This window comes from Cygnus olor, chromosome 2 (genome assembly GCF_009769625.2).
Source record: "Cygnus olor isolate bCygOlo1 chromosome 2, bCygOlo1.pri.v2, whole genome shotgun sequence".
NCBI lineage: Eukaryota > Metazoa > Chordata > Aves > Anseriformes > Anatidae > Cygnus > Cygnus olor.
The window spans coordinates 54,625,092-54,647,619 of NC_049170.1; the positions used below are offsets into that span (position 1 = coordinate 54,625,092).

Here is a 22,528-nt window from a genome sequence, read left to right on the forward strand (position 1 = left end):
TAGTATTTGGTTCTTTATCACACCATTAATTGTTTATTATAAGACAGCTATTGGTAGCTCTTCAGTATTTGGCATTATAACTAAGTGCGTTGTGTCATGGGTGAGTTTGGCTTATTGCATTGCTGCAGACCTTTGTACATTTGCTGCTGTTGTAAACAGATCTGGTAAGGACTATTGAGATGGAGGGAGTATGTGTGGAAGCATGTACTTTCTGTGCTTAATGTTTTTATGTGCCTGCAAGAATCCATATTCAGTTGGAAGAGGTTTGATTAGGTCTTTGAGGTGAAGATAATTTAAAAGAACAAAATTTTAATTGTCAGCTTTTCAGGGATAGACACCTCACGCCTTTTGAACTTTTTGTTAATGTCCTTCATGCTTTTTTTTTTGTGAAATGAAGATGAACCAGGTATATTCAAAAATTGCCTTTTTCCCTGTTATTTAAAAAAGTCGATTTAGTCTTCAAATATCTTTCTCATATCTTTCAAATATCTTTTTTTTTTTTTTTGCTTTTATTATGCAAAGATTGTTGTAGCATCAGGGTTGTCAAGGCCAATTCATTTAACCGAGAAAAGAATAAGAGCCATTGACAAACACTGAACTTTCACTATGTACATTACATAGTCCTTTGCTGCTTTTAGGCATTTCCTTTTTACAGTATATTCCCACACAGAACAAAGTGTCAGTTTGCAAGTGAGATGAGGATGAAAACAACAAGTTTTCCAGTGTCTGGAGTAACAGTTATCTTAATGGACTTTCCATCTTTCTCCTAATGTGTTTTCCACTAGTAGAGATTCATGTGCACTGAAGAAATGAAGGTGTTGAAACAAAAAATATGAAGAGCTGATGACATGGAAAAATGTGAGATCTGCAGCTGTTTTACACTAACAATGAAGAGTGACCGAGGGCCCCTTTTGTTCCTGCTGGCAGGAGAGGGAATGAACTTCTGCTCTATACAGGTGGCTGATTCCTAAGGGATAGCTGGATCAAGGAGAGCAGTGAAGATCGGGGACAGAAAGACAACTTTTTGTTTCCTTTCTCCAGCAGGTGTACTGCTCTGCCTATGTCCTCCTGAAAGGAGTTTTGGGGCTACCAACAAGAATACATTCAAACCTGCTTGTGTGCTGTTTTTCTTCAACAGTTGTCACCCACCTCTAGGCAGACCTTGGCCTATTGTCTGCTGGACTGGAATCTCAGCCAGGTCATAAGGGGAATGACTTGAGACTGCCTGGGAAGACAGCAAACATGAAAACATACTGCAATGTTGTGTTGAATTTTTGAGGTAGCTAGTGGGGAAAGAGAATTATTTGATGATCTGTCGTGTCCAAACGTTTTTTTCTCCTGTACCTTCTGCTTTCCAGTGGAAAGTATCTTTCAAAGAAAGCTGAAGTATCTGATATGGCTTTGTCTTAAGAATTTAAAGCTTTGGAAGGAGCACATGTAATTGATGATCTAGATGAAGGGCCCCCTCCAAGGTGGGCAGGTGAAGAGGGAGGAAGGGGTAATGGGAATGAAGAAGAGCTGTCTTGCAGATATGATCCTGTTTTGGGCCAGTGCGTTTTGTAATGTGTACTGTCTACAAATGACAAATGGAAATGTATGTGTTATGAAGGAATTGTACTTAAATGCAGGTGACATAGGTCCTGTCTCTTTTTAGAGCAGTGAAGTTGTTCTTGTCTTTAGTCACAGCTCCATACTCCTCACTTGATACAGCTGTTAAGGCTGCAGTCCCCTATTCCAGAATCCAATGACAAACTCTTCTTGTGCTATTGCTTCTCTATGGCGTCTTGTGCTATTTTGTGTCTGTTCAGCTTTTAACATTTTAGTTCAGAGCTGTAAGTAAAAGAGCTTTGTTTTGCGAACAAGAGCCAGTACAATTTCTCATTCAGCTAATGATCAGTGTCTTTTCTGGCAGCTAGAAACAGAAGGATGAAAATCTAGATCTAGAGACGCATGTGCTAGGGTACATTAGTTGAACAAAATGTGGAGCAAATCTATCCTCTTTTTTTAATTGCAAACTTTAAACTAAACATTATATATCTCGTTCCTGCCTATACAAACATTTATGGTAGAAGGAGAGGATGTATGGAAAGGGGTGACGAAAATGTTCGAGGGGATGTAGCAGCTGATTTTTGTGAAGAGGTAGAAAGGAAAGGACTGGGATTCTTCAATTCGAAAAGCAAAGTTTTTGGGGAATATGATCAATGTTTTATGGAAACATAAACTTGTTAGGTCAGTTGAATGCAGAACTAGTCGTACAATCCCACCATGCAGAAACTGTCGCTTGTTAGAACTAGTGGGAGTTTGCTTTAAAATAGTCAAATGAAGGTACTTTAGACAACAAGGAGTATGACTTCCTGGAGCTTCCTGCCATTGAAGTTGTAGGGGCAGAACGTACCAGCGTGTTCAAAGATTTGACAGAAGTAGTGGAATTAGAATAGTTTAGTGGGAAGGGACCTACAAAGATCAAGTCCAACTGCCAGACCATTTCAGGGCTAACCAGAAGTGTAAGTAAGGGCATTATCTAGCTGCCTCTTGAACATTGACAACTATGGGGCATCAACCACCTCTCTAGGAAACCTGTTCCACTTTGACCACCCTCACAATAAAGAAATGTTTCCTTATATCCAGTCTGAACATCCTCTGGCTCAGCTTTCTGCCATTCACACACTTCCTGTCATTGGTTACCAGGTAGAAGAGATTGGGCACTTCCCTCTCCGTTTCTGCTCTGCAGGAAGTTGTGGGGAGCAGTGAGGTTGCCACTTAGTCTCCTTTCCTCCAAACTAGACAACCTTAACCTCTCCTCATAGGACATGCCTTCCAGCCCGTTTGTCAGCTTTGTTGCCTTTCTCTGGATGCTTTCAAGTATCTAAATATCTTTTTTTATATTGTGGAGCCCAGAACTACACACAGTATTCAAAGAGAGGCCACACCAACACTGAATATATTGGGATAATCGTCTCCTTTGACTGGCTGGCTATGCTGTGTTTAATGCACCCCAAAATGTGGTTTGCCCTCTTGGCTGCCAGAGCACACTGCTGACTCCTATTGAACATACGGCCAACACCATATCCCTTTCTGCTCTAGTGGAAACCAGTATCTGTTAATGGATGTAGGAGGACTGGGTGGGGATGAACCTTCCAATGTCTCTGGTACAGTGAGGGGAACATAAATCAGGCCGGGCTGTCTTGCTGTGTTTGAATGTTGTCTCCCTTTGACACAGCAATGAAGTGCTTGGTAGGTAACATGGATGTTGTGCTGACCCAGTAAGGCATACCTTATGTTTAAAGCCATATTTTCTAAAGCTGGCTGTTGATGTGTTGAGTAATCATTGAGTGCAGGTACTTTGCACATCTGTCACCTTTCTTCGAATCTACATGAGTACTCTAATCTCATTTGAACAAAAACTTCCTTTTTAGTTTTATTTTGGAAAAGTGTATCTAAATCATGGTATCTAGGCAGAATTTCATTTTATTACAATAAAGACACCTGATGCCTTTGTAATTTCTCAGACAAAAGATTTCTGCTGCTAAAATGATAGCACCAAACATTGTAACGGGAGGGGGGAGGGAGCAATGATATTTTTCTGTAACTTCCTGTTATAGTTTTGCCACTTATGCTCATACAGTAAGACAATTTTGTAACACCAAATCATAGGATATTTTTCCCCTCTTGACATGAACTGACAATGAACTCAGCTGATTCAATGAGACATTTTTTTTCCTTGTCAGCATCTCCATGTGTCTTCATAATGAGACTTGTGACTCAGATGGAATCGAGCAGATGATACTAGGAGGAATATTGCCAGCTCAGGCTGCGTTATTTTAACTCAGATCTCTTTTCTAGCTTAGGCTACTTCTGTCTCTCTTTTTTTTTTTAATTAAATACCTTGAAGAAATAGGGTGTAAATGCAGTGTTGAACAAATACTCTTTCTTTGCAGTCCCCTGAAGTTACTTGCTAATAGTAGATGGTAGTGACAGAAGTATGACTAGCTATTTGTGTACATTTTATTTTCTGTGTGTGTCTATACTATGTCCACCGCTACAGAAGTAATCTCTGAATGTGGGCGAGATAGAAATGCAGTATTTCAGTCTGTAAAAATTCTTTAGTGTTTTTTTTTTTGGCCACTATCCCATATTCTTGCTATGTAGTATGGGCTCTGGAAAACTTATATACCAGTGATAGAGTGGTGGTACTTGCATGTACTTCGATGTGTATGATACTGTGTTCGTTTAGTGTCATTTGGCTTAAGTACAGTGCTACTTTTGGAGCAATAGTATGTTCTCCAAGAAATTACTCTTATATGAAATTCTCTGTAGCTCCTTTATGTGTTATAGTTTTTGCTGTTTTTTTTTTCTCTTCATTGTTTATTCATCCTGTCCTTTTCAGAGTAAAACTTGCTGTAGTCACATTTTATAGTTAACAAAAAGTTCTTATTAGGCCTGTATGCATGGTAGGCACTGTTAAATGTTATTCTGATAAAGAAACCTGCAGCAAATGTGGAAAATTGCTTTAGGAGTAGGAAGTTAAAAATGCTGTTTACCACAAAGGGGGGAAGAAAAACTGTAAACTCTTTTGAGGTATTAGTAATACCAACTGTTAAATTCTGAGGAGTGTGACTTCCTGTCTCATAAGTATTCACTAAGGGAATGTTAGTTAAGGGGAACTGCAGATAAATTGATGGGATTTTAAAATTTGATTTCTCAGCTGGAGTTCTAAGCTTAGTAACTGCACAGAATTCACGTAAGGGATTCATGGGAGGGGAGGAAATGGAAGGTGACAAAAGTAACTGAGTGACTTAATAAAAAGGCTGTAGGGTATGAGTACTCTGGCATTCCCCTCAGCTAGCTGTTCTGTTTTTTTTTTTTTTTTTTCTTTCCCTGTAGTCACATGTAACTTAATAGAAAGGGCTGCAAGGCAGGAGTACTCTGGCATTCCCCTCAGCCAGCTGTTCTATGTTTCTTTTTTTTTGTAGTCATGTGATTTATTTTAGGAGCTATCTTAAAGAAAAATGTGTGTGTGTATATATATATATATATGGCTTTGTTTTGTAACTGGGGCTGAGCCTTTCCATAAAGACCTCTTTCAGTCATCCCTTAATTGAAGTTTCTTTTGGTTGCCTAGCCCCTAGAGGGTGGTAGGGAAGGAGAGCCCTTGAAAGGGAGTCTGTGCTTCTGGAGCTTTAATTGTTGCTTTTTAAAGTTGCCTCTGCCTGGAAGTTTACTGCAGCAACGGACCTGTGTCTGTCACAGTTGCAGAGGAATAACAACTTGAAATACCCATTCCTCTAATACATAGCTACCAACTTCCTCCTGCCTCTGTGTATTTAAAATAATAGTAATAATCATTATACTAGCCCATGGTTTTAAAGCTACCATGGAGAGTAAAAGAGTGCACAAAGAGAATCCCAGGAAATTGCAGTACTGGTTGGTAAGTTATTTAGAGAGAGGACACAGGAAAAGAAATTGTATTAGCTTGACCATGGGCAGGAAGTGAATAAAAAAAATAAATCTTTGCTTTATATAATTGCGTGCAGTGCTAAGAGGGCTTTTATAGGCCATGTAAAATTCAGCAGTAGAGTCTGACATAGAGAAAGCTTATGGGGCTTTGTTTGTAATTTTCTCTTAGCTAGAATATGTGGCATGGATTGTTGGAAGTTTTGGAGGTAGAGGAGTAATGTACAAACAGATTTTGACTTTTTTTTCCTCTGTGGACTAACACCTGGAACTTAAAATTCTCAATAAAAATAATCAGAGTTTTTAAGTGAAATTGTATTTCCTCATAAATATAGTTTAGTCACTGCCTAGGTACCTTTGGAGGGAACTATTCTTGTAAAGTTGTAGTTTTTATTTATTTATTTTTTGTATTGAGCAAAAGTATCTATATCCTTTTCTTGAAGATGGCTTGAACGGGTTTAATTTTACAATATCTGTTTGATTCTCTAAAGATCTAGGTCTTGTGACTACATTCTTGAGGAATCAACCATTATCACCAATTGGAGTCTACATGCTTGGAGTTAAAGAAATGTTGGTTGGTTCTGTTCTTCACTGAATAATTAATTGCTACGATGTAGTGCAGTGTTTGGGAATAACATTGTGAATACATCATCCATCCATGTAGTAAGTCCCTGTCATCCAGTGCTAAGTCCCTGTCAATGAGGAATTGCTGTATTGGTTTTGAGAAAACCAGAATTCAACCAAAAAAAAAAACACCAACAAAACAGTAGATTACTTTAGTCAGTAGTGGCTTTGTCAAAATCTGGAGAGGGTCTTTTGTTTAAACTACTTTTCTTTTCTTAAAATGTAGAGTGTCTCAAGAGTCGTGCATAGCTCTGAGAGACCTGCTGTGTTTTTCTTTTTTTTTTTAATCTGATGATGATCAGTGTGTTGCTACATAATGGAAATGCGCAGTATTGAGCATTTGAAAGTCATCATAGCTAAGGATGCCAATGTAAATTTTTACACAGTCTGCTCTGTTACACTAATGTAAGTATGGGATAAACTTTCAACTTCACTGGATTTCTGTATGCCATAGAGAGCAGAGCATGGCCAAAAATATTTGATTTCCTTGTGTGGTTAAGCAGAAGAGTTTTTCCTTTTGAAAGAGACATCTCATAATGCTAGCAATTGAGACCAGCCGCAGTTACAGTCTCTTTCTCGGGCAGAAATTCAAAGTTTGTAACCTGTGGTTCTGCACTATATTCTTCCAGTTTTTGCCGCTAACAATCACATGCAATTCAGATTCCAGCATTGAGTCTTGCGAAAAAAGGAGTATTGCTTGTTCACTTCCCTCAGATGGTTGTTTTCTGGTGTGGTTCTTTTATTTTTTCCCCTTGGTATTTTTCTTAGTGGAGAACTGTGGAAGCTGTACCAGGTGATGACAGAAACCGTGGTCTCGGCTCTTCTAGGTTTCGTAGCACTTTATGCAGAGTTCTAGTGTAAACAGCTCTGAGTGCTGAATCTCATAAATGAACTATTTAATTGAACTCCTTGGAGATCCAACAGCGTAATAAACAGTAAGGGACAAAGAAGCCACATTTTCTAATTCAGATGCAAAAGCTGTGTTTCCAAAACACCAAAGAGGAAAACTAATTTATTTACGTTATAAATGAAGCAGTCAGGTTGCCTAACTGATCAATTAATGTCAAGACCTACCTTCACTGCTCAGAAACTGGTACTTAATGTATTCTTGTGACACTTGTCTTGCTTTGGAACAGTGCAAGTGTCAAAGCTTGCAAAGAAGTGTTTGGGAGATAGGAAATAAGAAGAAGGAGGTCTAGATGTAGAATAAACTTTCTGGAAAGCTTATCCATGAATTTCTTCATAACTGCAAACTGTGCAGAACTGTCCCTTTCAGAGAGAGCTGCAGACTTGTCATGTAAACTTTACGCAGAAGTAGAACTCTGGAAGTAAGAAGGGTGATAAAATCTAAAATGAGAATTCTTTTATATGTGTATCCATATTTATAAAGCAGAGAAGCTGTAGCAACGCTGGATATTGGTGGAGATCATGGTGTTGCTAATTCTTAGTGTAGAAGAAGCTGTGGAGATGAGGGCCTCTTAGATCTTTGGGCATAATGCTTGAACTTCTAGGGTGCATGACAGTAATGACACTTTTCCTCCTCGACATCTTAGTCTTTTCAGAAACATACTGTGTATTTTCAAATGAAAAAAAAAATCAAGGCAAATTTTTTGAAAATAATAAATTTTGTTTGCCATTAGGTATGTTCCTACATAATGCTGGAGCTCAGCTGTTCTTTTTATTTATGGTTTAATATCAATTATAATTATGACAACAGCTTTCAATTCAGTATGACATAGCATGTTGCAAATGTCAGCAAGATTATAAATGGGGAATATGAGGGAATTTGTGACTCCAGCATCTGCGGTTAGTGATTGAAATATCTAATGATGCATTGTAATTACAATTCAAATTTATTTCTCAAATGTTTCATCTAATGCCTCTGAGGACAAGGACTCTTCTGCTATTTCCCTCAATAAGTTCTGCTAATTAAGTGATAGAAAGATTTTCCTGAGAGTCCAGCCTGAGTTTATTCTTTCAGTCTAAGTAATTCCTACCCTGGTGTTTATGACAGTACGTTAGTTATCTTGGCTTTACACTGTGGCTAGGACCAACATTTCCTGAAGCTATTGTTAATATTAGACTAACTGTTCGTACCTACTGGTGAGCGTGGCTTGAGACTGAGCCAAAAATCTGCTCTGGAGCACGTGTGCTTCTGAGCACCCAGGCCTACTCAAGGCTTATTGCTGCTTCTTAGGGCTCTTTTGAAGTTTGGGGTAGGCCCCTGTGGAGGCAGCACGCAGAAGTGCCTGGGTCTTGTGGTACATTGTTTTTGTGGCTGTTCTTGTGTCTGCCCAGCAGCTATGTTGTAGATGGTTTTTAGAGTCAACTAAACTTTTGCCTAGGGCCATATTAGTTAAAGCCACAAAGAAATCCCATGTAACTCATTGCGCCATACCAAATCTTTCCCTTTAGATGTATGGATGGAAACAGCATTGTGGGGGTCTGGCCTGCCTGTGTGCAGAGAAGATCCCTTTCTGCTTCTGGACACTAAAGCTACTAAAGCTTAGTACAGTTGAAGTGTTGAATGCAAGCCCATTTTTAGTACTGAATTTAAGAATAGCAATGTGCAAAGGATTATAGCAAATGAGGTTACATCAGGCTGGTTGCCAGTCACTAGTAGGGTCCCCCAGCATTCAATTTAGGGCCAGTTCTCTTCAATGTTTTTTGTAAATGATCTGGATGCAGGACTGGAATTAAGTTTACAGATGATGCTAAACTAGGAGGAGGAGCTGACTCCCCTGAGGATGGAGAGGCCTTGCAGAGGGATCTTAAGAAATGAAAGGTCTGGATATTCACCAACTGTATGAAACTTAACAAACCCAAGTGCTGGATTCTGCACCTGGGACTCGGTAATCCTGGATATATGAACTGAGGTGGAGATGGGAGTTTGGAGAGTAGCACTGCGGAAAGTGAATTGGAGGTGCTAGTTGATGGCAAGTTGAATATGAGTCAGCAGTGTGTTCCAGCAGTGAAAAGGGTCAGCTGTATCTCAGGATGCATTGCACACAGCATAGCTAGCCTGTCGAGGGAAATGATTGTCCCACTTGACTCCGCACTGTTGTGGCATCACCTTGAGTACTGTGGGCAGTTTTGGGCTCCACAATATAAGAAGGATATAAAACTATTAGAGAGTGTCCAAAGGAGGGTTACAAAGATGGTGATGGGTCTAGAGGGGAAGACATATGAGGAGTGGCTGAGGTCACTTGGGCTCTTCAGCTTAAAGAAGAGGAGACTGAGGGGAGACCTCATCACTGTCTACAGCTTCCTCACAAGAGTGAGCAGAGAGGGAGGTGCTGGTCTCTTCTCTTTGGTGACTAGTGATAAGATCTGAGGGAACAGCATGAAGCTGTAACAGGGGACGTTAAGGCTGGATATTAGGAAAAGGCTCTTCACCAAGAGGGTGGTCAGGCACTGGAATAAGCTCCCCAGGAAAGTGGTCATGGAACCAAGTGTGCTGGTATTCGAGAAACATTTGGAGAATGCTTTCAGACATGGTGTTTTTCTTTCTTTTTGGGTGGTCTTTTGTGAAGTCAGGAGTTGGACCTGATGATCCTTCTGGGTCCCTTTCAATTTGAGATATTCTATGATTCTATGAAATGTGAAATGAAAATGAGAAACATAAAGAATCACTTGGGGATTTTCATAGTCTGGGGAAATGTATTTCTATTTTTAAACATGTCACTGGTATTTCTAAATGTGGGACTTGTTTTGTCCTATAGTTACTATATTACTACTGTTACACTTTCCTCAGTGGGTATGTCCATTCCATGAAGTACTGCCTTAATGCCTTTGATTTACCAGGATACTTCGTAATGCAAGAAAAGAACCAGGAAGGTTAATAATGCTTCAGTTCCAAAATTAATGTTGTTTTCTAGAAGTCTGCCAATGAAACTAAAGGTTGTTACACCCTTCCAGGGGAGGTACTGACTCAGTTTCAGACTTTGGTAGCCTCCTCTAATGTGTTACCTAAATATTTCCTAGATAGTAGAAGCCACATAACACTGATAGCATATATGGCATTAACTTTTGCTGTTCTCTTTCCAGTTAGAGATTTCATTATTATATTTTAACATGATATTTCAGTTACTCTGACACACTGTGTAAATGATGTAATTTTAAGCTAGTGTACTTTTCTTATGCAGGAAAGAAGCAAAATTAAAGTTAATAATCTGTGCCGAAATCAAGCTTGCATAGATGCTTCTTGTTTTATTTATTGTATGAAAAGTGCAAACTCTCCTGCACCAATATAAGTTTCATTGGTTACCGTGATAACCACTGCACCATGTGCATTGTGCATCACTTACCTTAATTTTAACCAATTTAAGCTGAAACAATACAACTTTTCTGACCTAAGGCCTTATCTACATGAAGGCTGTTCATTGAGATTATTCTGCATTTCTTTGTAGAAGATGGTCATAGAGAGTTAAGATATAAAATGTCTTGCAGTGTCTTTGCACTGGTATGTGATAGGTTTCTCACATATTGTTGCTTCTCACACTTGAGAGCGGAAAGCTTGTAAGAGAGAGGAAGTGGAGAACACACTTTGATACTACTTTTATACTACTAGTGATATGCTACTGCTACGTTTCATTTACTGAAAAACTGAGGGAAGTCTGACATTATATTCCCCTTGCTTTCAGCCTCAAGAAACAGCATCAAGGTCTCATACCTTCAAAAAAAAGTCCTTTAAGAAATTCAAAATTTGTGGAATCTGCAAACAAGTAATTGATAGCCGAGGCATTTCGTGCAGGGGTGAGTAACATATGATGTTCTCTGTTTAGTTTCTTGTTGTATGAAAGAAATTAGTTTTATATTAATGTTAAAGTTTATAAGAATCCATGATTCTGGAATTCCCCCTGGACTAAATATAATTGTTACCTTGACTTATTTCCTTCCTTTGTACAATACTGTGCCCTGTTTTTTTTTTTTTTTTTGAGAGGAGGGAGCTGTAGTATGTAGCTGGACGTGTATAATTATGTGCTTTTATGACTGTGCTAGGCAGGCAGGTTCCAGAATAAGCCAATGCCTGTGCAGGCACTTAGGAGCATGTGAGTGACTGATGTGTGCACAGTGTGTGACAGATGCCTCTGGAATTCAGCCTCCAACAGAGAAAGAGAAAGTGACCCAGAGTCACTGAGGCATGAAGGTTTTTCTCTGCATTACTTTGCTAAAATTCACAAGAGCAGCCATCTGTTTTTTTTCTTAATTTTTCTAGTTCCATTCTGCTCTGCGTAATCCTTAGTCCTTCAGTCTAATCACTCAGAGTAACGATGAAGAGATCCGTATCCTGATGGAGAGACTAGAGAGACAGCTGTCTCTGGTGTTGTTGCCCACTTCTAACTGCTGTTTTCCCTCACTCTTCTACCTTCTTTTGTAGAATTGAACATACTTGCCTCTTCTCCATGGGGTACCTGTGGGAAAGACCTTAGGCAGAAGTGAATAATGGGAAAGTCCAATAGGTCCTTTCTGTAAGCTGTTGAGGGTTAGGGGGGTCCTAACTCCCTGTACTGATTTAGTCTGTTCAACTGTTGTTGTTACATGTTAAATGGTTTCTCTACTTTCTGCATGCATGGTTTACCTCCTAGTAAGAGGATGCTTTTGTCTATTCATCTGAAGTGTAGTTACTCTTTTCGCACCACCTCCCAGTTCTAAATGGATTTTTCTGAGGGATAGAGGAGGAGATGGGAGACTTGAATGTGGAAGGAATGTGGGCTTTTCCTTCTACATGCAATGCTGAAGTAAGGTACAGATTTTGCAGATGAACAATTAAATGTAAAATACCTCATTTGTTCAGCACTGTTTATCAGAGGAGTGGCAGTTGCTGCTCCAGAGTATGCACTTCTTTACTATGTCTTCCCTCCTTCTGGAGGTTGGTCCCAAAGTTCTTAGGATTTAGTTGTTTTCATCTTAGCAGAAATTGTTAGTATTGTTAGAAAGAAGCCTGCTTAGTAGAGGAATTGTATTAAGACCCCCTTGATCAGGTTTATTGTTAGAAACAGTGTACCAGGAAAGAACTATGCTTTTGAAGGGAAAGGCCTTTGGGGTGGGAATAGAAAAAATGTTTGCCAGGTTGCTGTGGATTTGAGTCCGTATAGCCCAGAGCTGGAAGACTCAAATTCAGAAAAGCCACGTCAGTGTCCTTATCTACTGTTCTGCTCTTCTGGACCTCATTCTTACTAACAAAGGAGAACCTTATTGGGAATATGAAGGTCAAAGGCAGCCTTGGTTGCAGTGACAATGAATTGGTGGAGTTCAGGAACCTGAGGGCAGGGACGAAGATGAAAAGCAAACTCACAACTCTGGACTTCGAGAGTATACTTTGGCCTCTTCAGGGATCTGCTGGGAAGAGTCCCATGGGATAAGGCCGTGGAGGGAAGAGGGGCCCAAGAGCAGTCCATCCCAACAAATGGGGGAAGTAAGGCACAAATGTCTATGTAGATGAAGAAATTGTTCCTGGCCAAACTCAAACACAAAAAGGAAACACGCAGAGGGTTGAAGCAGGCATTCCTCCTTTCCAAGGAGGAACACAGGAATATTGTCCGGGCATCCAGGGGTGCAGTTAGGAAAGCTAAAACACAAATCAAATTGAATCTGGTCAGGGATGTTAAAGATGAAGGAGGTCTTCTGGAATTACATAGGTGACAAAAGGAAGAGTAATCTAAATGTGGGTTCATTGCTGAATGAAACAGGGACCAGGTTATACAAGGCATGGAAAAGGCTGATGGAATGCCTTCTTTGCCTCAGTCTTTACTGGCAAGATGAGCCTTTAGGAATCTCAGGTCCTAGAGATGAGGGGAAAAAGCTGGAGCAAGAAAGTTTCCCTTGGTGGAAGAAGATCAGTTCAGGAAATACTTATTCAAACTGGACTGGAGGAAAGCGAATGTCACTCCTATCTTCAGTAAGGGCAGGAAGGTGGACTCAGGGAACTACAGGCTGGTCAGCCTCACCTTGATCCCTGGGAAGGTAATAGAACAGCTAATCCTGGAAACCATTTCCAGGCACATGAAGGACAAGAAAATTATCAGGAATAGTCAGCATGAGTTCAGCAAGGGGAAGTCACACTTGATCAATGCGATAAGCTTCTACAGTCCTGGCAATTGAGGAGAGAGCAGTAGATATTGTCTACCTGGACTTCAGTAAGGTTATTGATGCTTTTCTTTGCCAGATCCTCATAGAAGGGCTGTTGAAATATGGTATGGATGGCCAGACAGTGAGGTGGATCAAAACCTGACTGAATGGCTGAACCTAGACAGTAGTGATCAGTGACGCAAAGTCCAGTAATGAGTGGAGAGCCCTCAGGGCCAGTACTAGGTTTAGTCCTGTGTCCTAGTTTTGGCTAGGATAGAGTTAATTTTCCTCCTAGTAGCTGGTATGCTGCTGTGTTTCTCATTTAGTATGAGAATAATGTTGATAACGGGCTGATGTTGTAAATTGTTGCAGAGCAACACTTACAGTAAGTCAAGGACTTTTGAGCTTCTCATGCTGCCCTGTCAGTGAGGAGGCTGTGGATGAACAAGGATCCGTGAGGGGACAAAACCAGGACAGCTGACCCAAACTGGCTAAAGGATTATTCCATACCATGTGATGTCATGCCGAACAATTAATATGGGGTGGATGGCTGGGGTGGTGTCAGACCACTACTTGTGGGTGGGATGGGCATCAGTCAGTGGGTGGTGAGCAATTGCATTGTACATCACTTGTTTTGTACATATTATTACTACTACTATCATCATTATTATTTCTCTTCCTTTTCTGTCCTATTAAACTGTCTTTATCCTGAACCACAAGCTTTTGCTTTCCACCCCCCCCCCCCCCCCCCCCCACCCCCATCCCACTGGGAGGGGAGGGTGAGCAAATGGCTGCGTGGTGCTTATTTGCCGGCGGGGTTAAACCACAACATCCTGTTTAACATCTTATTAATAATCTGGATGATGGGACAGAGTGTGCCTTCTGCCAGTTTGCATATGACACAAAACCGTGAGGAGTGTCTGATTCACTAGTGGGTCATTCTGCCATCCAGACAGACCTTGAGAGGCTGCAGAAATGGGCTGACAGAAACCTCATGAGGTTCAACAAGGGGAAGTGCAAAGTCCTGCACCTGGGGAGGAACAAGCCCATGGACCAGCATGTGCTGGTGGCCACCCATCTGGAAGGCAGCTTTCCAGAAAAAAAACTCTGGATGTCCTGGTGGACAGCAATTTGTACATGAGTCAGCAATGTGCCCTTGCTGTTAGCAAAGAAGGCTAACAGTATCCCTGCACTATGTGAAGTATTGTCATCAGGTTGAGAGAGGTGATCCTTCCCCTCTGCTCCTCACTGGTGAGGGCACACCTGGAGTACTGTTTGCAGTGCTCAGCTCTCCAGTACAAGAGAGCCATGACCATACTGGGAAGAGTCCAATGTAGGGCCACAGAGATGATGGGCTTCAGCGCCTCTTTTCTGAGAAGAGGCTGAGAGGGTTGGGGCTGTTTAGCCTAGAGGAAGAGGCTCAGAGGGGATTTCATCAATATATGTAAATCCCTGAAGGGAGGGTGCAAAGAGGCAGCCTCTTTTCGTTGGTGCCCAGTGACAGGACAACAGGCAATGGACACAAACTGAAACACAGAATGTTCCCTTTGAACATCATGAAATGTTTTTTTTTTTTTTTTTTTGTGTTTAACTGTGAAGGTGACTGAGCATTGGCACAGGTTGCTTAGTGAGGCTTTGAAGCCTACCTCCCTGGGTATATTCAAAAACCATCTGGATATGGCCCTGCTTGAGCAGGGAGGTTGGACCAGGTGACCTCCAGAGGTCCCTTACAACCTCAACCATCCTATGATTCAGTTAAGAGGTTTACCATTTGTCTTGTAAACAGATCGCAGATTGATAAGCATGAGCAAGTTTTTTTATTAACCTAGTGTTTAATAGCTTTGTTCAAATAAAGAAGCTAACAGTACATGCCTAGGTAGTTTAGCACTTCGTTGGCTTGTTCCAATAATTGGCTTGAAATATCAGGAGGAAAACAAAATTCTCATGTATCCAAGCTATTGATGAGAGTTTGCGGGGGGGGGGGGGGGGGGGGGGAAGGGGGGAAGGGGAGAATGGAACTAATTTTACAAACAAGTCTTATTGGGGCCTCTCCAAAATACATTCATTCCCCAGATGGGTACATCGATGACTGTGGCACATCCGTGTCTGATGCTGGCTGCGGTAATTTTCTACAGGTTTCTGAGTGCAGTTGTCAGAAAGAGTCCCTCAATAGTATTGTGTGTTCCCTCACCTCCCCCCCCTTTTTTTTTGATGCAAGCATGTGGCAGATTTACCATCCTTCTTTGGTACCTTTTCATAGAATCATTAGGGTTGGAAAAGCCCTCCAAGATCATCTGCTCCAACCATCCCCCTCTGACTGATATCACCCACTAAACCATGTCTGATAAGTTAACTGTGGGATGTGAGCAAGCATGAGAGTTGCACAGTGTGAAATGATGGCTACAAGTAGTTTGAATTTAATTTTAATTTAATTTTAATTTAATTTAATTTTAAGAATCCATTTGTATTTTAACTTACAGCATGGACTTCATGAAGCAGAGCTTTGGAAAAGATGGAACTAAAAGTTGTCTGTTCCTTCACCAGCCCTGGAGTGCTTGAAATGAAACTTAGTACAGTGAACCTCCATTAATATGAAGAAAAATAAACCAACTGTTTCAGAGCCAAATCTTAGTGCTGCTTTTTTGTTAAATTCTACCTGTTGTTGTTGTATAAAGTGAGCAAGTTGCCACTGGGAGGAAGGAAGGGAGAAGAAAAACTTGTAGTTGAGAACAAATGAAGTTCCTGGGTGTATTAATGAGAAAGTCTTGCTTTTTAGTCATTTGTCCTGAGAAAATAGTAGTTGTCTGTACTGAATGCAAGTTCCTTGCAGACTCTAGTATCTTGTCAGCTAAGAGAAAGTTATGTCATGAGAAATGAAGGAAGGGAAAGGTCTGTATTGGTCACTATGTATGTAGTATTTACTTTTTATGTAGCAATGAGTCATCTACTTCTTGCAAGAAGAGAGCCATAACTGGGTGTTGTTAACAACTGGTTAGATAAGTTGTAATTATTCATTGGCAGCCATTGTTCAGGTAAGTGTTTGGCCCAGTCTTGCGAAACGTGTCCTTCGGTAGTGACCAGTTCTGAATGCAGTGCCTAAAAATTTCCTATGAAAAATAAATGATTGACTGGAATGCGTGCTTGAATGATGATGTCACTCTGTTGTTGTATACTTTAGTCCACCTCAGGAAAGCATGCCTAATTGTACTGATTTGATTTTTAACATGTTCTACAAAAACAGTAGCAAAAAGGAAAGGAAGATTTGAAAAGGGGGTGAGCTGCTGTTTTAAACATGGTTGTAAGCTGGGCTGTCTGTTTGATGCAGCTATTCATTAGTAAGAAACAGAAATCAGCAGTTGATGTCTACAGCACATGCATGTTATAGAGTAAACTGTGACTGCTTATGCCTTTTCAGCCCTACCTCAAACTTGAAGGCTTTTGAGCTGGTTTGATATGCATTACGTTCCCTGCATTACTTTTCAATTTAGATCCAGGTGGAGCAGATAAACATCCTAGTTACGCACATTTGCATATTTGACCAAAGGGCTGCAGTGTTACAGAAGCCTCTTGATGTTTTTTAACTACTTACCCTAGATTGCAAATATTCAGTATTTTACTTTAATTGTAAATAAGCTGTCATAACTGCATAATTTCTGTGTATTTTCCTTGTGAATTTCTATTTTCTTTTATTGTATTCTTATTAAGTTTGATAGATGTAAAAATGTATATATTTTTAATTCTTTTTAAATTTCCTCTGCTTTCTTTGTATTATAATTCATCCTAGGTTTGTTGTATTGTAACCAAATGACAATTAGTCATAGACAAGACGAGAGATTTTTTGATAATCTGAATTTTCTCAGTCTCTAGAAAGAATTTTCCTGGCTAATTAAAAACTTTGATACAAGTTTGGGAAATATGAACGGTTTTAAATTACATGGTAGTTATTTTTTAGCTGTAAGACCGTTGATAAATGAAATAATGATGAATTGAAACGCTTTAAACACTATTGTTGATGAATCACCCCTCCTGCCCAGTTAGTGATTAGATTAACATGTTTACATGCTGTGAGTGAGGCTTTACGTGCAATGCAAAGCATTCCATACATTAGATTTTGAATTTAAAGTAAGTAATGTTAGTTTGGATGAACTGAATATCTTTTTGTTGATGTAACCTAGCCATGAATGTGCTGGTTTGGAGAATATATTTTGGAGGGGTACCTCCAAAAGGAATGTTTGTAGAACTTAATTCCTACACAAGTGGTACATAAGCATCCTTACTGAAACACATCCCTCCATAGAGCTGGGAGAGGCTGTAAAATTGGCATCCTGTTGCTAGCACAGTGGGAAGTGTGTGTGTGAACACGTGTGGGAGATTTTGGCAGAAAATTAAGTAAGGTAACTTACTAAGGTGAGTTTCTGCTCATATATTTTTTTTTCTAGTTTATTTTTTAAGGCAAAACATCTAGTGGAATGTTTCTTGTTCACAGCAGCCAAACTGCATCACATGTATTAGATCACACTTGAGAAAATAGCCTGTAGTGAAAACAGGAGTCCCATCTTCCTTTATCTCAGTGATAAAGGCTGAGTTAGTCACACCAGAATTTGGTCAGTGGTTATAAGATTTATTTTAAAGGTAAGATTTAAACCACCAAGATTTTTTTTTTTTTGGGGGGGGGGGGAAAGGTACAGCTTCTGTTCATTACAGTTAATAAATGAAAAAGATTTTTTTTTTTTAAAGTAAAAAAGGACATATTCCTCTCCACAGTTTTCTAGGAAAATTGATGACTGCTATGTGGTCTAGTGTTGTAGCTACAGCTTTGTAAACTTAGCCAACTTGAAGACAACTCAAAAATTCCTAAGGGTAAATTTGTACTGAAATTAGAATTATCTGCTGGAGTCCAACAGCCAGAAATGAAATGCTACCTTTGCTACAGTGTGTATTTCCAGTGTGATAAACACAATATGCCCTTTGTGGAAGGGACCCTGAAAGTAGATTTTGATGCATTTGGCTAAAACATCACACTTTTAAATGGCTACAAAACAGGGAAAAAAATAGCCAAAAATAATATAGGTGAGATTTAAATAAAGCAAAGATGGGCAAAGAAATATGTTGCAAGCAGTGCTGAATATTTTGTTCTGGTACATGAAGAAAGCTTCAAAAAACTAAGCTGGGCTATAGACATAACTCCACTTAGACACATTCAGGATCTGAACCCTGAAAATAGGTAAAAGGGGAATTGTTAGCTGATATTATGCAGAGTTCCCATTTGTTGTCATTAATAAGATTAAAAAGACAACACTTGGAAAATAAATACCTACAACTGCATAAAGACTTGAAGTATCACGCTAACATTTGCATAGCCCTTAACGCTTTCTCTTCTTGAAGGTTTTTGTGACTTATTTCTGCTCTAAGAGTTTAAGAACAGCTGTGAATAAAAACGTGCAGGCATATTAGGTCTTATTCACATAATGAACAAGCTAGTTCTACAGAACATTAGCTTTCTTGTTCTGAAGGTCATCCATTTTAAACTGATCCTCACTCTTAGCATAACTTACATAGGATATGTTTTCAAGATCCACAATGAGCATGCAAGCTTGCCAGACCTTGCAATACTACTTGTACTGTCTGGAGACAGTCCAGATTTTTTTTCTCCATTTGTTTCATGTTGGTTGCTGGCTACGGTAAACCATGATCTGGTTGAAAGGATTTTTTGGATGAAGTGTTGCAACATGGGGTTGTCTGGAGGAGGTCTAAAAACAACCTTCAGTTCTAGACTGGATTAAGGTTTAATCATTTCCTACCTGATTAGCCATTTGTAGCTTATAAAGATAAAAAAAAAAAAAAAAAAAAGATGCTGTTTGAGTATTTCATTCTTAAAAATATCTAAACATCTTCACTGTGCTAACATTCTGCCATTGTAACAGCATCTATGGAAATTAAGCAAACAAAGTCACCACCAATGAAAACAAACAAAACTCTCTCTCCATCTCTCTCTCAAAAAAACAACAAAAGCAAAGAACAACTTACACCACAGCAGCCAGAATTTTTCAGGAGGCAGTCTAACTGTAAGCATGTTACTGTAACAATGTAAATTCCCCAGCAAAATCAGCAGGAAACATGATGATCACAGTTTTTCCTCTAAGATGGAAGAAGATGGGAGTAAAGGTAAAAAAACAAACAAACAAAAAAGCCATAATATTGCAGTAATAGTGCCAAACTACTTTTCTGTTAATAAAGGTTTTCCACTGCTGTTGTCAGCAAGAACAAATGGAATATTTCCTCTGCAGGAGAGCTCATTTACAACACTTCTATTGTATTGCTACTTGAAGTCAAAGATGCTGAGGTTTTGCACACATTTCCTGTAATGGTCTTTTAGGCTTTATGTTCAAAACCAATGTCTACAGTCCCTGTCATGAAGAGCTGGGAGGAATATTAAGATGAAGAGACAATGGTTGGCTGAATATTTAAACACAAAAAAACCGATAACAAAAAATAACCAAGTAAAGAAAACAGGAAGATATTTGTGGCATAGGAAATGGACCAGCAGATGTTGCTGCTGTAGTGTGGCCGGTTAGTCTTGCAACATCTTTGGCATCTGACTCTTAAAAATAAGTTTTTCATTTTGCGGCTAAAACCCAATATTTCCAGCTATAGGGCTCTTTCCTCTTCAGTGTGCCATCTTTTTAATGCAGTTAATTTCTTTGTTTATTTTTCATACTGCTTTCATTTTAGATCTTTATTGTGAGTCGAATTGCTGCAGAGCTGGTAGGAACACCAGAAGAGTATGTGTAATGGTGCAAGAGTTTTTTTTTCTAATAATCTGATCAGTGTTATTAAAACCTCATAAAAATATAAATAGCTAGCTAGTGGTATAGTTCTCTCTGTCACTTGGAACATGTTAGTTGTAAATGTTTTTCTGTACCAGGCTCTGCCTGGAGAAGACCCTGTCCTGGCAGCCTTGCTGTGCATTTGTCAGAACATCTTGATTTGGTTTTTTTTTCAATTAGCAGATTTTCTTCAGAACCAATGACAGACCTGGGTTTTTCTGCAAAATATTTCCTGCATGGGGGAGATAGTACTCAGTAGTGGTATTGCTAGACTACTTACTAAAATGGGTAGGCTTTACCACTCCTGCTGTGCTATGACACCGATCTTTCTGTGGCATTAGCAGAGGAGACTGGCATTGGGAACTATAAAAACTAAGCGTTAATTACACAAATCTTTTTATAGGACTAGATTAGATTCCATTTGTTGTAGACTCCTCATCAAGGACTCTTACATTGCTGTCAAAAAAAATAAAAAAGCTGTAACAGCACGTGCATATATTGGCAAAGTCACCTTTGCAGATGCTGAGGGAAAGAAAGCCTTCTTCAAGCAGCAGGGCCTGTGATCCAGTATCCTAATTTATTACTTGCCACTAAGAAGGTAAAATTAATATAAAGAACTTTTGGGAGGGGCAAGTGTTCTTTCTTGGTGTTCAGTTAATTATTAAACAGAGTTATGTCTCTTAAGTGCTTGCTTTATATGCAAGTTTCTGCCTCTAAGAGGATATCTGAATTGTCTTGTCGTAGAATTCATTAAAAAAAAGGAAAATCACATGATAAAAGCTGAGGTTAAGTGTCAGGTTGATCTTATAAAGTACTTATGGTTTAATATTCATTGCATGTAGAATGTGACAATGTATGGATATATATTACCAATATTATAAGTTCGGTAATGCTAAAATGTGATAACGTATATAACCCTTGTCACACACAAAGAAAAACTTTGAGCCATTTGTCCTTGTGATACCACTGTAACCTACAATGTTGTAGCAGCTTAGGTAAACCATAAATTATTCTGTGGTTAGTGTACAGAAGTATTCTATTATTTTGTAAATATATTGTTACTGGTTTTCAGAGAGCATCTTAAATGCATGAATGTAAGAAGCAGAACTTTAGTCTCATGAAGATCTTAGATTGTAAGTCTGAAAAATATGATTAACTACTTTTATCCTTTTATCTTTATCCTGGCAATGGTATTGTTAACTTTCAGGAGTTAACACATCTTCATTTTGATACATAGGAAATTCTTTTTTTTTTTTTCTTGTTTAAAAAGGTTCTCAGCACTATTGTTTAGGAAATGTTTTGGAGCGTAGTAAATAGCCTAAATATGGCTTGGCTGCCATTTCATTGCCAGCTGGCTAGGGACAGTTGTTCTTGGAACTAATGCCAGAAACCTTAAACAAAAACTTGGAAAGGCGTGTTTGGTGAGAGCTGATGTGTGGGATGCAGATATTCAGCTGTTAAGTTGAAGAACCAAGCTAGCATTGCTGAAGTACCCTTGCTGAGTCCTCCAGCTGGTTTCAGATACACTTGTAAATTCAAAAACACTTGGGCTGTAGTCTGGAAAAAGCCAAGTGCTATTTTCCTTCTAAGATTTGCCTGAAGAATGCCAGCATTTGGTAGAAGTTGTTTGTTGAGATCTTTTAACTTTAAGTTGGATATATTTTCCTTAACAATTGATGTGCTGTGAGTATGCTCAGTTGTTCATGTGCTTTTACATTAGATATCTTTTGCACTGAAAAGGCATGGGCTTACATGATTGTGGCGTATTACTGCCTTTTTTTTTGCCATATAAGTTTTATGAAAATGCATCTCTAATGTTCAAGTCTTCTCTGGAAAAACAGCTTGCATAATGAAAAGTGATTCAGTCTCTCTGGAAATCTTATGGCTGAGGCAATCCATCTCTTTGGAAGTACTGTAAACGCATGGGCAGAATCAAAAATAACGCTGGGCTGAGGGAGTGCTACCATCCAGAGAGGATAGTTCTGCAAGATAGCAACATTAGCTGTGACAACATAAATTCTAAGTAATACCAAGCGAATTGATTCTTCTCTGTGGGTGAGTTTTAATTTGCTTGGTTTTGGAAAGGTAATATCACTGTTGTTAACAGCTACCGTGTATAAATCCATAGGAATTGCACTGTAAAAGGATGTACCTGAAATGGAAACAGTAGTTTTCTCCACTAAGTTTTCTGTGCTTAGATCCTTGGACAGTTGTGACTGCCAAAGCATAGCCATCGATATATTCACTCTTTCTCTATGTGCCTGCGTACTTTCTCTACCCTGCTCTTGGTGTTTTCTTGATACCTCCCTTTCTGTCATCTCACTAACATTTGAAACTGTTTTCTTTTTTTTTTTTTTTTCCTCTTCCTAGGAAGAGATGATGTGGAAATAGGAAAGACACCAGAAAGTAGAAGGAAAAATCACTCTAACAGTACTCTAAATTAATTCTGTTTGTTCTTTAAAAACATTCCTTAGGTTTATCTCATGACTGTACTGCACTAGCAATTAAGTTGTTGGTGGGAATTACCTAGAGATTGGTAATTAGCTGCTGGT

The 22,528-nt window shown here is 39.2% G+C and overlaps 1 protein-coding gene across 1 annotated transcript in view; it reads left to right on the top strand.

Moving 5' to 3' along the window:
- The window catches only part of TNS3 (tensin 3), a 255,871-nt gene that overhangs the window by 57,052 nt on the left and 176,291 nt on the right, over positions 1-22,528 (top strand). The window contains 1 exon segment of the mRNA XM_040549792.1: positions 10,722-10,833. Within this exon segment, the coding sequence (XP_040405726.1) occupies positions 10,722-10,833 (112 nt within the window).